The sequence below is a fragment of the Thunnus maccoyii genome, chromosome 2 (genome assembly GCF_910596095.1).
Source record: "Thunnus maccoyii chromosome 2, fThuMac1.1, whole genome shotgun sequence".
Lineage (NCBI taxonomy): Eukaryota > Metazoa > Chordata > Actinopteri > Scombriformes > Scombridae > Thunnus > Thunnus maccoyii.
The window spans coordinates 14,141,779-14,157,840 of NC_056534.1; the positions used below are offsets into that span (position 1 = coordinate 14,141,779).

The following is a 16,062-nucleotide window of genomic DNA, read 5'->3' on the forward strand; positions in this document are numbered from 1 at the left end:
GCCAAGATGGCTCCTCGCAATGTCAGTCCAGTGTCAAGTGGCGGACATCTTAGTCAGGGCATCATTCAAGGAGAATTAGGGAGGATATAAAAAGACAGGACAAGAGGATGTTGAACTCGAATGCATGATGATGGGTTTTAATGAATACTGGTCCTTTGATCACAAAGTTCTCCCTTTGTTGGGGGTGGAGTTAAAGATAGAAGGTTATGAAACTGAGAGGAAGTGGGCTCAGATCTTTGTGAGACTTACCCATGCCACGGAGCAGCCAGGGAGGGAGAGGTGAGGAAGTTCCTCCTGGGACCTTTAGACTCTATTTCTTTTGACCTCCCTGACAACCCAGATTGAGTGTGTACACGAGCAGCTCATCCCTCCTGCTTTTACACTGCTGTCTCAGTGCCTCAATCCCACAAGGCCTGCGAAGGGGGGGGGGGTGGACATATAAAAAGCTGGAGAGGGAAAGATGAAAAAAAAAGAGACATATGAAGTGACAGCAAGTGAGGGAGAGGGAGAACTAGGCAAAGAGGGAGTTGCATTGAGTTCCCCAGGCATAAAAAGCCAGTGAACTCTTCCTGACCTCTGACATAATAAGCATATCATTTTTGGGCTGTCCTGCTTTCCATTGAGTGTTATACTGATACCCTTTGATTTTTATCCTTGCACGCTGACACAACCGTTAGCTATCCAGTGTGATCCACATTTTGATTCAGAGATGAAAGCCACCGAGGCACTTTGAAATGCACAGCCCCTACCCTGTGCCCAGTGGACCCTGAGTTAATAATGACAGTGGGCACTACACACCCTCCAAACACCAACCCCCCCATCCCCCGCTGCGGTGACACAGGCACAACGAGCTTGACCCTGGCTGGGTGTGAATAATTGGCATGCAGGGGGTTGTGGGAGGTGTTGCATCTGTCATGATGCTTCTGCAGTTGTCTTATTTATCTTTTTCCTAGGAGAGTATCTTGCATGCACTGCTTTGCTACAGTGAGATGATCCACAGGCAGAATTTTAACGTTATACATTGAAAACCTTGAAGGATTTTGGTGAACACTGATTTTTTTTTTTTTTTTTTCTCTCCACACAGACATTAGTTTAGCCTCATTGCATTTGAAATCACCATTAATGCATCATTTGTATGTTCAATTATAGATATTCTTGGGCTTTGTTGTACCATCTTTTAGTCATTCTAAGTTGTCAAAGAATATTCAGAATTCGGAGTGGTCTCGTCTTTACTTTCTTTGTGAACATCTAGATTAAATCTGCATGTCCCTTGCTTTCCAGCTCTGCATGAGCAGATACAGGAAGGCCTTTTGTGTGTGACCTCTGGTCCATACATCCCCGCTGCAGCCATCAGTATCACTGTGCAGTGTCTAGCACACTGTCAGCTTTTGTTGGGTTCTCAACCTGCCCCATGTAGCTCTGTGCTGCTTTTTTTCTCTGGGAGAAAACAGCAGCCAATTGTCAGAGGGGGAGCAGGCCGGCGTGACAGAGGTGGAAAGCTAATGAAGTTATTTGACGGAAGCCCTGGCCACGGAGCGAGAGGTGAGGCGGAGTGGACAAGCGCCTGGCAGCGAGACGGATGAGGCGCGAGAGAGAAGCGTGGCGAGGGGGGGGGGGGGGGGGGGGGACAGGGAAAAGAACGGCGATGTAAGTAGCGTTGGTGGCAGGTGTCAGAAGGGTGTGATAACATGGAGACAAACTGATAGCATCGTCAACCCTGAGCTAGAACCAGCCTTACAGTATCATGCACAGGGAGCTGAAATCAGCCTGGGTACGTACGCACACAGGCAGGAAGTGCACAGAAGAGATGCCCAGTCACCCAGAGATGCCCATCTCCTCCTCAGATCTGTGTTCACTTCACAAGATGATGTGCCAGAGTCTGGACGCTCATCATGCTATTGTGATTGTGAAATTCTGACGGACAAAAGGCTAAAGTGTAAGCTTGGCATTGTAGGCTGAATTGTTCCTTTTGGTACTGTGCTCTGGCTTTTTGTTATTGACGCATCAGCTTGAAGGAATAAAAAACTTGCCCATTGGATTAGGCTACTAAATAATTCATTGGGTTCTGTAACATAGATTCTGAGTGGAAATACACTCTATTTATAGCGACAATCCAAAAGGTCACTGGAGTGGTGTGACTTTGTGTGTGAGTGAAAGTCCTGGGGTTGTTTTTGTTCTCATGAGGCCACAGAGGAGAATTTGAAGTTTGTGTTGAGTCTGTGTTTGTCTGCGGCTAATGTGCAGCACAGCTTTTGCATACGGTTGGCATGCAGCATGACACAGCACGCGTATTGTTGCGACAACACAAAGTAAAGCCTCTTCTGAAGATATAGTTAGGTATGTGTCTGCGCGGGTAAATGTGATAGTGTATTTTTTATGTGTGTTTGTAAAGTGGTGACCAAGTGTGCTGTCCCTGTCTGATCCGACATGGCCCAACACGCTTCTAATTAGAGGACGTCCTTCCAGGTGCTGACCAGGTTATACTTAGCCTGCCCGCTGACATCTGACGGTGTGACATTTCCAGCTGGTGCCGCGTGTGACCCTGCGCCACTGCCCCTGAACTTGAAGGTCACCATCCACCCCCTCCTCCCCCCCTCCTCCCCCCTACCACTCAACCTCCTCCTTCTCCCCTTCTTGAACTACAGCCCTGGTCCGCCATGGTGTGGCACTGTGGCATCATGGCACCACATGGGTGGTCAAAACACCAGCACCTGTCCCCTTTCCCTGCCCTGTATCCCCTGTCCCCGAGCCCTCTATCCCTCCGGCATAGATCATCATTAATCAGAGGGGCCGGAGCCGGCACAGATTGATGATGCGGGCAGGGGGCGGCGGGCCTGTGGCGGTTAGAGATGTTAGGTGAGACGGTAGGGTGAGAAGAGGAGCAGATCTCTGCTGGGGCCAGAGGAGACTGGACAGCAGTCTGCCCAAGAGTGATAGCCTCTCTTATATTCATGCCCTGTGTGTGTGTGTGTGTGTGTGTGTGTGTGTGTGTGTGCGTGTGTGAGAGAGAGAGAGACAGATTGACTGTACATGTTAGGGTGTACAGATTATTTGAAATCTGTACAGGTTAAGGGTTGTGTTGATAGATGTGTGGATGTGTTTGTTGGTGCTGCACCACTGTTTGAGTTAAAAAAAAAAAATTGAATACATTTTAAAAAGTAAAAATATTAATTTCTGAATTAAAAGTAATAGGTTGATTACAGAGGTGCATCAGTACTTTGTAGCTTTGTAGGAGCTCCCAAACTTTGGTGTCTGTTGCAGCATCCACAAATGAATTTGCCTGCTTCAGAACACTTTACCAACACTGCATTACAGTGACATCATATTACAGACATTTTGCTGTGAGGAAAAATATCTCTCAGATGGGGGATATTTCCAAAATGGAACAAAGACAATAAAAATGTAGAAAGCAACGTTCTCCACATCCAGTGTGTCAGAGATGACCAATAAACATATGTGGTGGTCTGCCCCCATAAACTTTGTCACAGCAACGGGGTTCTGCATCCTGACTCTCGCATGAAAAACACAACGCCACAGTGACATACTGTCGCATCAATCCATCACTTTAAACAAAACTGAAACACAGCAACATTGCAGAGAATAACTTTAGGTCACAGACTTGCGTTTCACCGTCCTACCCACACTCCCTACAAGCTTCATGTTTGTTACAAATAATCGCAGCTTCTCCACTTCCTTCCTCAGCTGGTGACCATAATCGTCATCTAATTAACTATCTAGTCCAAAAAACAAAATGATTTACTTATACAACGAAAGAAAATGTTTATATTCTTTCAACAAGTTAAAAGTAATGGACACACATTCATGTAATGGTTTCAAGTTTCAAATATTTGGATCAGTACTGCCAACACCCATCAACATCCACTACCTTAAAAACACTGTGGTGCACCTGTAGTATATCAGGTTACAATAGTGAATTCTGTACTTAAACATTCCTCACAGTTCCTGTAGTGCACTGAATGAAACTAGGGTATCAAGTGACTATGCACAGACATACTGTATATTTCTAAAAACAGCTTTTCTGAGTGATTATGGCCATTTTTAAATTTCAACAATGTTGTAAGCTGTAGCCTAGGTAAACCTTCGTTTTGGTACAGAGTGTAGAGGAACGTGACGAGGGACACAGAGAGCCGCTTGCCCCGCTGTTCTTTTCTTGGCGGCTATCGGAAGTTGCTCCATGTCTAATTATTAATTATTCATCTAAGGCGGATTAGATGTGGCCCAGTTTCTCTTGAAGATGACTTTAGAGCAGAGGGATCCATGTGACAGTTCATTCCCTAACCTAGGCTACATTCTGCAGAGATGGCAGATAAGGCTTCAGCTGATTGTTATCACAATCTACAGAAGTACAGGAATTATTTCATGTCCTCACGTCTGAGGAGAATTCAAACGATGTCAAAGGCAAAGGAAAGGATAAAGAAGCCTGACTTTAAGTGGAAAGCGGCTGAGAATAAAGTCTACAAAAAAAATCAAGTGTGAAAGAGAAAAGACGGAGGAGAAGAGTTGGGAATTTATTGTGGATGCTCTGAAGACTGAGAGAGAAGGACAGTCATGAGGTTGCACCCTCTGTTTTGTCCCACAGCTCCCCAACTGTGGTGTCTGTCGGAGTGATAGGACTGTGAAAAATCCACAACTGGCCACTTGGTGTTATGTTCAGTTTTCTTTCTTGTATTATACGTTGTATCTTTTGACGTTTGCTTGAGAGAAATGTGAAATAATGTCTTTGTTGGATATTACACTACACTGTAAATTGTCTTTGTAAATCACTTTGCACCACACTGAATTTTTGATAGATGTGTGACCCTTGGGTGCATACAGGTTTTAGAGACCTTACCCCTTTTGCTCTTGTTATTGCTGGATTAAATTATCATACACCTTTTAACTTTTTAAAATTTCAAAATACTCAACAAACCACACTTGTTTGGTCACAACCAGTATTTGGTCTCAAATTCTTTCTCAATTTCTTCTCACTCCTTCGATCTTTTTCTGTCTTTCTTGCTACAGCGGCCAACCAGAGGGAGACGTTGAAATCTCCATTCCACTTAAAGGAAGAGCCCAAAGTGGAGGAAGCATTGAGCCCCAGACCAGCCTCCCAGTCTCAGAGCCAGGCCCAGCCCAGCTTCCCTGTGACATTCTGCCAGGACGGGCCAACGGGGGCTACAGCAGCCGCAGAGCGCCCAGGGCCACTGAAACCAAGGGAAGGAAGCCCCACGGCTAAGAACAGCTTGCTGAGCCAGGATATCAATGTTAAGGTGGCCTCTGAGCTGCTGATGAAGCTTTCAGGTAGGATGTGTACACATCTATAGATCTTTGCATGCTTGCAATAAGGGGGAAATGCTAATGAGCTTTATAGTTCTCAGAATGACCCGTAAAAACAGTCCACTGCAATTCTGTAACTCCTCTAAATCTAAGAAGAACAGTTCATCTGTGATCTTGAAAATGTGTATGTATCGGATGCCGATACTGCTATTTCTTAAATATGTGGAAAACAGTTCATGCAAATTCATACATGAATATATAAAAGTTATTTTTATAAAAAGTATTTGTTGGAGACAGTGGACATGTTCTGTGTTATTAATAATTGTTGTGCTGGTTGGTAGTTTCAGTTTCAGATCAGCCGGTAGCAGCTCAGAAGGTTAGCTGCAGGCCAAAAGTTATGCCACTGACCGCTATAAAAGAGTTCTGTTGTTTTCCACCATAGTATACCTAACCGAGCTAAAATTGGGGGCTTCTCAAAGGTGGGGGAGAAGCATATGTGGTGAAATGGTCTTTGTTTCTTTGTGGCCTCTGCTCTAGATTGTGGCTGCAAAGCCTTTGTATCCACTGAGATGATATTCAGGTCACTTGTCTTGATCCTTTATTTTCTTTCTACCCTTCTCCGTATCGGGTGTTTCCGACTTTTGGGCAACGAAGGGTAGATTTATTTTGGGCAGTTGATTGTTTTCGCTTCTGAAGTCCCTCTCCCTGCCAAACAATTAGCAGATGATATGCTGGATCCGCTTGCTTTATTGAACCTAAAACTCAACTATGACTTGCCTTTTGTTCTGTGATAGACGGTAAAACAGTAAGATTTTTGACACGCACCCACGTCTCAACCTGTGTGTACAACTCTGGAATAATTCAGTGAAGAGATGCGGTGATGAATTAGCCTTTACTGCACATCTTTTAGTTTGAGCTCTCAAAAGAAGTCGGTAACAAGACCTTAGGCAGGGACTCCAGCTTTGTTCATTGTTTTGCCACACATTGCGTGTGCTACTGTACTTAGCATTATGTAAATGTTAATTTTTGTTTTTCAATTATTACACACTTTGCGTCGCTGCTAAATCGAGTTTCAAGCTGCTGCTTATTTTTGACTCCATCCAAAATGACTATTGAATGTCAGGTCTAGTTCGAGTGTGTTTTGGACAGGTGTTTGTCCGCTGTGGGCTGCTGGAGAGCGTCTCACAGGCAATCAAGAATGCAATTTGCTGGAGTATGTATCAGTATGTACCAACAGAGCTAGTTTCCACAGTTACTTCATATTCAGAAAACTGTTTATTTCCCGATTAAATACCGAAAATCAATACACGAATTAACAAATATTTTTCAGATGATAGTTATTATATTAGATACTTTGTGTAGCACCAGAATGGCTTCACCTAGCAGATCCTCTGAACTGCCTTATCTGTTCAAGAAAAACGAAATAACAGCCTGGTTTCAACATTGGAATTTTTAGTATGCTGGAATTGATCAGCCATAAAATTTACAATGTGACACATACTGTTAAAAAAAAAAAAAAAAAAAGAAAAAGAAACACAAAGCAAATGGCAGTCTGATGGTGGCGCAGTGGGGCGTTGCTCTATCCACAGCTCTTCATCCTGTGCCAGTGTGTGCGTGCTTGACAGACACCTCACACACCGGTTGCCATTGTTCTCTCTGGGTCGACTGGTGTTCAGAGTGACTCATGCTGGCTGGGAGCTCTGTGGTACTACACGTGTGCTGCTCCACTGCCTGCCCCCAGGTCACGTTTCCCTGTGTGTGTGCATGTGCTTTTGTGCGCAGGTTTGAGGAAGACAAAGATGACATGATTACTACTCTAAAACAACAGGGGAAAAAAAAAACCTAATTTAAGATAATTAGCCTTTGTAAATCAGAGAGAGAAACAGAGAATGATGTGGGCAGTATATAATTCCTCTACTGTACTGCCTCCACCTATGTTCTTTGTTTTATCAGTTCTACGTCTTTCTCTCCTGTCATTTCTGCTGTTTCCAATCCCTGCACTGATGTTATCCTGCCAGTTTATTTGGATCACAAGCAGCATGGCCAGTGTTTATCCCCTCCCATCACTTACACTAGCTCTGCAAGGTTGACCTAGGTTAGGGAGAGATGCTGCAGCGTTCATCCGTCCACTGGCTCCCTCTGCCCCCTCACACAGTCCTCAGAGCGCAGTGCCGTCCATTGCCATGGCAACAGCGGGGGCGGTAGATGGAGAGGGCTGTCTAGAGTGACAGCCTTGACAAGAGTCTGGACCCTCAAATGACCCGGGGGGTGGGGGGGGGAGAAAAGATGGCGAGGAGGAAAGGAGAGAGCTGGGGAAAGGTCATTGCCGTTACAGTCACGTGTGATTACAGTCATGAGGTTCAAGGGCATTTACACTGTAACCTTTCTCTGTCCCCTGATAAAGGTCGGCCCCAGAACACAATAACCCAATAAGGATGCTTAAATAGGGAAATCACATTGGGGAGTTTAGGCTAAGCGTGCTCTTTGTTCAGAACATCACTATTTGTCTGTTATTACATGCTTATTTCCTCATTCTTACTGTAGTGTCACTACCGCAAATGGACACAGCCTAATTAAATTTCTTGTACTCATCCTTCCTCGACCATGGCTTTGGACAGTTGGAGCAAGTGGGGTTGTCATCATTACTGTCCATTGTGCTGTAACATGAGTTGCATCATTCCTTTAACTAGGTCACTCCTTCACTTCTCCCTCCTCCCCCACCCCCCCCCTCGCTCCTCTCTTTCTTATCAAACATTGGTTGGTCACGTTGAGTCGCCTTGCTAGCGCTACCTCCCCCACATCTGCTTAAAACCAGGCTGCTGGTGTCTGGGGGCTAATTACGCCGGGCTAAATAGTCCCTGGCGCCAGCGGCTAACGTGTACTAGCAGATGGGCGCTGGTGTTGCAGGGCAAGGGGAACATGGCGTCACAGGAAGGGAGGGGGAAGGGGGGGTACAGGGTCCTAGGTGGTGCCCTGGCAGACTGGCATCGTGTGGGTAACAGCCGTGCCACCCACTCACCATCCAGCCACCACCACTATAGGTGTGAAATCACACTTTGTACTCGCTTAACTCATTCCTCATTCCTTAGGAACAGGCCCTCCATCTCTGAGGACATTTTACAGGCCCTTCTACAGCGCTTGTTACCTTGCTAATAAAAGTTGCATTAAGCTATTTTGACTTAAGGGGCAGAAAAACTCCAAACCAAAGTAACAGCAACAATTTTGTAGCTTATCAGGTTCTTTTTGTTAATAATAAAGCAAACAATAACCTGCTTGCACATCTAGAAGAAACAGAGAAACACGAGCGTCCCATTGAAGTGTTTTCTGGCTACCATTCAAATGAAGGCTCAGTATTCATTGATGGTTATCTCTGATTAGGTCAGACAACTCTTGTGATAGTGGATGCCTATTGTTTAATATGAAACTGTATTGTTTTGGTTTTGTCACTGTGGCAAAGCAATTAGCTGGACAATGGGTGTTTATTACCAGAGACACTGGTAGTTAGAGCAGCAATGGACACATCTGAAATCTCCTTTTTTTTTTTTTTTTTTTTTAAATCAAAGGATGCCAACATCAGCTGACCTCCCATAAATATACATGACATAATTTCATCTCCTGTAGGAGCCAAACTGACTGACCAACCACATGTTGTAGGCCTGCAGCGTGGATATTGAATGTTGTCACTGCCGACTGGATAAACTGACAGTTCAGTGTTTATGATTCAGAGGGATTCCAACAAAGATGACTCCTTCTTACCACTTTAAAATGTAACTTAAACTCTTACAGTTGTAACTCTGCTGCACCACTCCATACTGCTATTAAAATGCATTCATTAAAATGCAACAGATAAAGTTGCAGAGTGCATACTGTATCTGTCCTACTGCCACTTAGGTATTTGTAGGAATTTAGTCAATTGAAGATAAAAGCTCTTGTGGATGGACATACAAGTCAGTATCACCTCACCTATCGTTAATCCATAGCTCACTGCAGGACTGGCTTATCGATTTTTAAATGTGTGTTTTATCTACAGCATGTGTCTATCGGGTGTAGAATGTTTTTATTTACATTATTCAGCATTATTATGTAATTGCTACATATTTCCACACACTTTCATCGCGCTTGATGATTGAATCACCAGCACCAACGGACCTGGTCCTCTGACACCGATTCTCAGTATAATTTTTAAGAGCCAATTTTCACTAAACCTGCCATCACCTTCCCTCACACTGCTTCATTTATTTGGAGCTTACATGAGTTCATACTACTCCTCCAGCCTTCGCATGATGGACAATAAAACACAGGTGAAGGTTAGGGAAAACACCAGCTTGTCTTAGCATCGGTAGCGCTAGTCACTAACTGTTTTGTGACAAAGAAAATGATTGAATCTTTTATTATAATGACTGTAACGGTTTGAATAATATGGGAAGCCTTGCTTTCACCTACATCGCGTTCACCCCTCTTTAGTTAGCGAATCAGTGTAATGCTCATAATTTATCTTTCCCCTCACATGAAAGGAATTCACCATTTATGCAATAAAGCTTATCACAGCATACTGTGTAAGCAACTGACCATTTTAATTCACAACACTGGCATTACTGTAAAGTATTACTTTCTGTAATCTGCTCCTGGTGTCCTCACCATGCCCCCTCAGTGTGGCCGCTCACTGACCTCTCTCACTCCCACCCTCCCTACCTCCATATTTGTCTTTCTGTCTTACTCGCTCCTCATCACTGCCTATAGAGCTCTTCACAGAAATGCATCCTTTTGCTCCTTGATATACTGTATGTGCTTGTCTCCTGGATAGCTAGTCATATATATATATATATATATTTAAGTGATTGACAGAATCACTGAGGCAACCAACTGTCTTCTTTTGTCTTGACCTTATTTGATAAAGCCTTACTAGCCTTGTATGAGCTGCTATTTGTGCCAAATGTTTTTGTTTAGGACCACTTTATAAGGGCCATATCTGGCTCTTTATGGGCAGTTTATCAAGCACGCTGTTCCAGAGTCAGATATTGCTGCAGTTTGTGATCGTTGGAAGGCTGAACTACTGAGAGCTAGCTGGTCGAGGATCAATTGTAGCAGCAGCTGTCTGTGAAGGCTGCAGGCAAGGCTGCTGTGGCTCCCACATGACATGCAGTCTCCACACTGCAGCCTTTGAAGCGCCTGAACTCTTCACCCCTGTCTGAGCAGGTCAGCTAGAGAGCAGGAGAATAGAGAGATTGAGAGAGAGAGGGATGGGGGCAGGGATGGAGAGATGTGGAATAACAGAGCAGGGGAGAAGGGTAGACTAGGATAACGGGAGGGGGAGAGGTGGAGAGGTTGTCATTTATGCTCTAGCCATTCCTCATCCCTCTGTCCACCCCCAGCTCTTCTCTCTCTCATTCCACTTTCTTCTTTCCTCTCTTACCCTCAGGTGTTCTTTTTCTGGCACTGTTTGACAATGTTTTCCCTCTCTTTACCCTTCCCTCTGTCTGTCTCCCACACTTCACCGTCTGTCCAGGTTTTTGTTCCTATACTGTTGACGCATCAAAGCGCTGCAGTAAATTGACTTTGCATGTATTAAATCATTAATGGTTTGTGACAGTTTTTATCTAAGTGCAGTTACAAATCTGTCCTGGGTCTGTGCTTACTGTACAGTATACTCCTAAGTGAATTTGTTTAGGCTGTCACGTCCACACAGATTCAAGTAGACACTTGAGGTCAAAGTTGATCACTAAAAACAGAACATCGCACAAACCCCAGTCACTTCCATTCTGACTCAAAACCAGAGTAGTGCTGTGTCAGAGGGAACAAGGTATGTATAGTGCATTTATAGTAACTTGGCATACACACATCGTGAAAGTATGCAACATGGTTGCGGTGACATACCTAACGGAGCTAATACGAGCTTTCATTTGCATCCTTTTACTTCGTCGAGGGTGACATTTTGACAATCCACACAGACTTACCATCTAAGAGTTTGTCATTATTGCTGAAGCCCCTGCAGTGCTTCACGAATAGGACCTTTGTATCAATTTATCTAAGCAAAGATATAAAGCTTGAGCACTGAAACTAAATCCAAACTCTTAGTAACCAACAGCAACAACCAATACAACAAAGATGCAAATTGATTCAATTTTAATTAAAGGTGTTAGTGTCTGCAAAAAATACATTGCATTTAATTGCCACACCTGCTCTCAAATTAGCAAAAGGTTTAACTAACTCAAAAGTTGAAACCTTCGGGAAAAGCAAGAATGCTCGCAGGAACGTTGTTGTTAAGGTTCTGCGAAAGTGGATTTAAGTAGAATACCCAAGATATGACAAATTAATCTCAAGTATTTCTGTGTATGCGTGCTCTCCTCTCTAGATGTTGTTGTTAAATTAAATAATATTAATGTTATTTAAAATGGATCATGTCAGGTTTATCCTGCCCATTAAAACCTCGAGTTCAGGCAGGAGCAGACCGAGCTAAACTCTGCTGAGGACTTGTGTACATTAACACAAGATTAATGTTTAGATAAATGTAGGACAAATTGTGTGGAAAAAAAACAACAAATTAAACATTTTGTACTGAAATAATACTTTTATAAGTAGGTTTCCTAGACACAACAAAGCCGTAATATTTATTGAAATGGGGTAAAAGCACTTTTGCACACACAAACACATCACACATTCTTCCAGACCTGATTCTGTGTCCTTATGGCAGCTGGTGTATCACAGAGCAGGCACACACACACACACACACACACACACACACACATACACACACACGCTTGATTCAGACGGACTGAGGGCTGCTTTTTATGGCTGCGGAACATTAGGTCATGACCCCAACCAATAAGCCACAGCTATTATCAGTGTGGGAGTGAGGCCATATTTTCATTTTTTATTTTGTGACAGGTAGACTTTTGATCTGGCCTGCTGTGATGTGATGCTTCCAGTGTGTTTACAATGAAATATTTTCTCTCTGTGTCATGTGATCTCTCTCTCTCTGCAGGGTCCCTTTTTGGGTTATAAGCATGTTTGTCTCAGAACTGGGAGCTTGAGTGCTTACAGTAAAGTAACATTTAGTGCGTTTTGTTTTTTTTTTTTTTTTTTTTGGTAGCACAGCAGTCCACTCAGCCTCTGTCGTTAAGGGTGGTGATCCAGTGATGGAGGCTTGCGTGTCCCTTGGTTGACCCTTACAACGCGGTGCCCCCTACCCCTCCGCCCTCCCCGTTCTCCTCCTCTGCTCTGCCCCTCCATCAGCCTCTCCTAGGTTACTCTTGGCCAACTCTGGCCACCTGATTAAGGGATTAGTGGGGCTGATGGTTGTCAGTGTCCCCCTCATGCTGGCTTCTACCAATAATCCAGACACCTGGACCTAGGGGAGGAGGCCGGGGGGGACCTTACACTTTAATTCTACCACATAAACAGTATAGTACACACACACACACACACACTGATTCAGCTCACAGTAGATATTCACACGTGTACGCAGTGCACTGTAGGTCCAGTCTTGGTGTCTAACACTGGCCTCGTTCAGCCTAGAAGTGGAGAATGTGAGGGGAGGGGGTTGGCAGGGTTAGCGCAGGGTTACTGTCTTGTATCTCCCTCCCTCCCTCCTCTTTTCTCCAGCTCTTCTAACCTCCCCCCCCGCCCCTCCCACTGCTCCCGATGCCCTGCCAAATTCATATATCCCATAATCGTGCTGAGTCGCCATGTCAGCAGCACTGTATCACCCCCACTGCTTTGTCTTGCTCCTGCTTGTCACCACACTGAGACACAGCCTCCTGCCATCACTCCAGTCAAAGATCAGCTACCTTGGAAATACGGACTCTAAGGGATGTCCCAGTCAATCCAATTTATTTTTTTTCTCCACATAATACAGCTGCACAGTTACTGAAGCCTGAAGTAGGCTCATATTTAATTTGGTAAATATAGCTATTAGAGAGCCAATTTCTGACAGCGGAGTAGCTCTGTATTAAGAAAATATCACCTGCATCAGAGTTTCCTTTTTAATGATTTAATGGCCTATAGTCTTTTGTAGAATATCCCTTGAGAGAGGAGAGACTGTGTTTGATTCCGCAGCTCAGCTCGGGACATTCCTAACAGATGCCATCTCCCTCTTGACTATTTTTAGACCGCTCTCGTCGTCTCACCTTTTGAACTTGTATGAGAAGTGAGTCAACAGCGGTTTCACCCATTGAAGCCATTGTTGATGCTTGGAAACAAACAAAAAAAAAAAAAAAAAAAAAAACGGCCTTCAATCTATGACTCTTACATCCCACACCTCTAGTTCATCATAAACAAAGATTCATGGCTGCTTAGTTAACATTTCAAGTGTTTGAGAGTCTTTCCTGTTTGCTTCAGTGAACTCGCATGAGCTGCTGGAGCCCTCCCCAAGCGACTGTGCGACCTCGCGGTGCCCTCTTGCCCTAATAATCACACAGCTAGATGCTAACCGGCTCAGCTCAGCTTTAGAGGCATTGCTCATGTTTTGGCTGTTATTTGGATTTCCTCATTTTAGCTTTAATTCCATTCATACAACATCTCCAAACATGTATGCAGTGTGCTTAATTTATATTTTAGTGTTTTTGCTTAGATTATTCAGACAAACAGAGTAGATTAATCATCTGAATACACCCAGTAGAAAATGTTTTTCTCATCTGCCCTGAGCTTTTAGGAATCAAATGATTTGTTTTCTGTCTACTCAGTGTTTATAATATCTTTTTAATGTGTGGTTGTCCCGGAAGAAAGATTCCTCCTCTGTTGTGTTCCTGAGGGTTCATTTTTTTTCTTTATCCAAATCAAGAGTCCAAGGATAGAGGGTGTTAGATAGAGGATGTGTGTTTTACAGATTGTAGAGCTCTTTGAGACAAATATGTTATTTGTGAATTTAAGTTATATAAATAAAATTGGCTTGACTTTTACAGGATTAGCTGACAGGTAATTTGTCCTAAAAAAACATCAAATTAAGCCTCATATTTATCATAATAAAATGATGCAGTTAGAGTTATGTGGAATGCATATGGTTTACTGTCAGAAGCTTATTTTAAAATATGACATACAGTATGCAAGCTTACACATTTTGCTGCACTTTATGTCCAGATAAATTGATTTGAATTGATGTTTTTGGATCATGCTTTTTTGACAGCTGGTTGTTTTTTGAGTAGTTTTTAGCACTGTAATGTAATTCAATACAACAGTCCTGTAATAAATATTACCTTTGTTAAGCATCAACTACCCTAATAATTGTGCTCCTCCATATATGTAATTAATTCATAAATTGAACAATAGAAAGTATATATATTTTTTGTAAGGTATTTTTTGCACAGGCTGTTGCATTGTATTAAATTGTGTTTTTGTTTACCTGGTTAGTCGATGTATGTAGTACTATCTGTATATAGTACTCCTAGCATGTATTCTGGGAATAAAAAAAGCCAACTAAATCTCTATCCCTGATACTGTTTAAATGGCTGAAGCTCTTCGATGAGAGTCTAACCTGTAATTATCCTCTGGTTCAATCATCTTCTGCAGAGAGCAACAAAGATGCCCAGTACCAGAAGGTGAAAGTAAAGGTGGAGCCCATGGAGGTGGACCCACCGCCCGCAGAACTCACCCCACCTGCCTCTCACCTGCTGGCTTTCAGCACTTTAGGGGCGAGTGAGAAGAGCGAGCCAATGACGAACCTCCCCGAGACGTTGACCCGCCCCCAGAAAGACCTCTTCTCCCAGGACATATCGGTCAAAATGGCCTCCGAACTACTGTTCAAACTGTCAGGTAAGTTCTTTCAAGAAACTGTCAGACACATACTGCTCTGTGAGCAACAGTGGATCCACAACACACATGCACAGCAACATGACCCCCCCCCCCCCCCCTCCTGTAAACCTTGGACAGTTGACAGTGTGATACTTGACTATAAAACCTACATGTTTCCATTTCCATCCTCTAGTGGCTCTGTAGTAAAGTCAAGGATATATGCCATGTAATGACATCCTGCTTTTTACCTGTATGGCCATGAACGTGACATTGAAGTAGGAGACAGTTGTTTGTATTGCTAGATTAAGACCGAGCTTTGAGGTGTATCCGTGCACCCCCCCGCCCCCCTCCAGAGAAAAGGTGCAGATGCGCGTGTGTGCTCAGGCTTGTAGTCCCGGGTTGTGACCTCAGCTCTATCCAGCCTCTGATTGCTTCGCTTAAATGCCATATAGAGAAACAAGCTCGTGTAAAATCTCTTTTCTTCTCTCGCTCTCAACACATATTCACAAATTCACACATTGACAGTCTTTCTTTCCCACAGAGTCTTGCATGCACACCTTTACACACTCCTCACACAAGGCCCCATGGGGAGTGGTGTCTGCACAAATGCCCCCTCTTTCCCTCCTCCCTCTCCTCCTTTCTCTCATTCTCTCTCTCTCTCTCCCTCTCTCTCTCTCCCTTGACTCGTTTTCAGACATGCCGGCTCAAGCACACTTGGCTGCACACGCTCTCCCCCCCCCCCCCCCCCCCCCCTGCACTTCCCCTCCCTCCTCCTCCCTTTACATTTCTCCCGTGCGGCATCTCCATGGCAACGTGGAAAGAGACCTCTGTCCTTGGCGAGCAGTGTGACGGAGTGGGGTGTTTAGGGTAGGGGGGGGTTGGATGGGTGGGTTGTAGCAGGAGAGGGGAGGAGAGGGGGCAGAGGATAAGGAGGGTAGAGAGGGCAGCGGGGGTATGCAGTATGCCCACCCAGGGAGGCCAGGGCATCGCTAGCCTGGCAACGGCGACAACCGCCCCCTCAGAACTGGGTTTGAATGTGAGGGGGACTGGAACAGAGCG

The 16,062-nt window shown here is 44.2% G+C and overlaps 1 protein-coding gene across 5 annotated transcripts in view; it reads left to right on the forward strand.

The window, feature by feature from the left end:
• The window catches only part of znf827 (zinc finger protein 827), a 68,810-nt gene that overhangs the window by 33,858 nt on the left and 18,890 nt on the right, over positions 1-16,062 (forward strand). For all 5 annotated transcript variants that reach the window (XM_042399750.1, XM_042399744.1, XM_042399728.1 and 2 more), the window contains 2 exons: positions 5,023-5,301; positions 14,782-15,024. In XM_042399750.1, the coding sequence (XP_042255684.1) occupies positions 5,023-5,301; positions 14,782-15,024 (522 nt within the window). The remainder of the gene's footprint in view (positions 1-5,022; positions 5,302-14,781; positions 15,025-16,062) is intronic.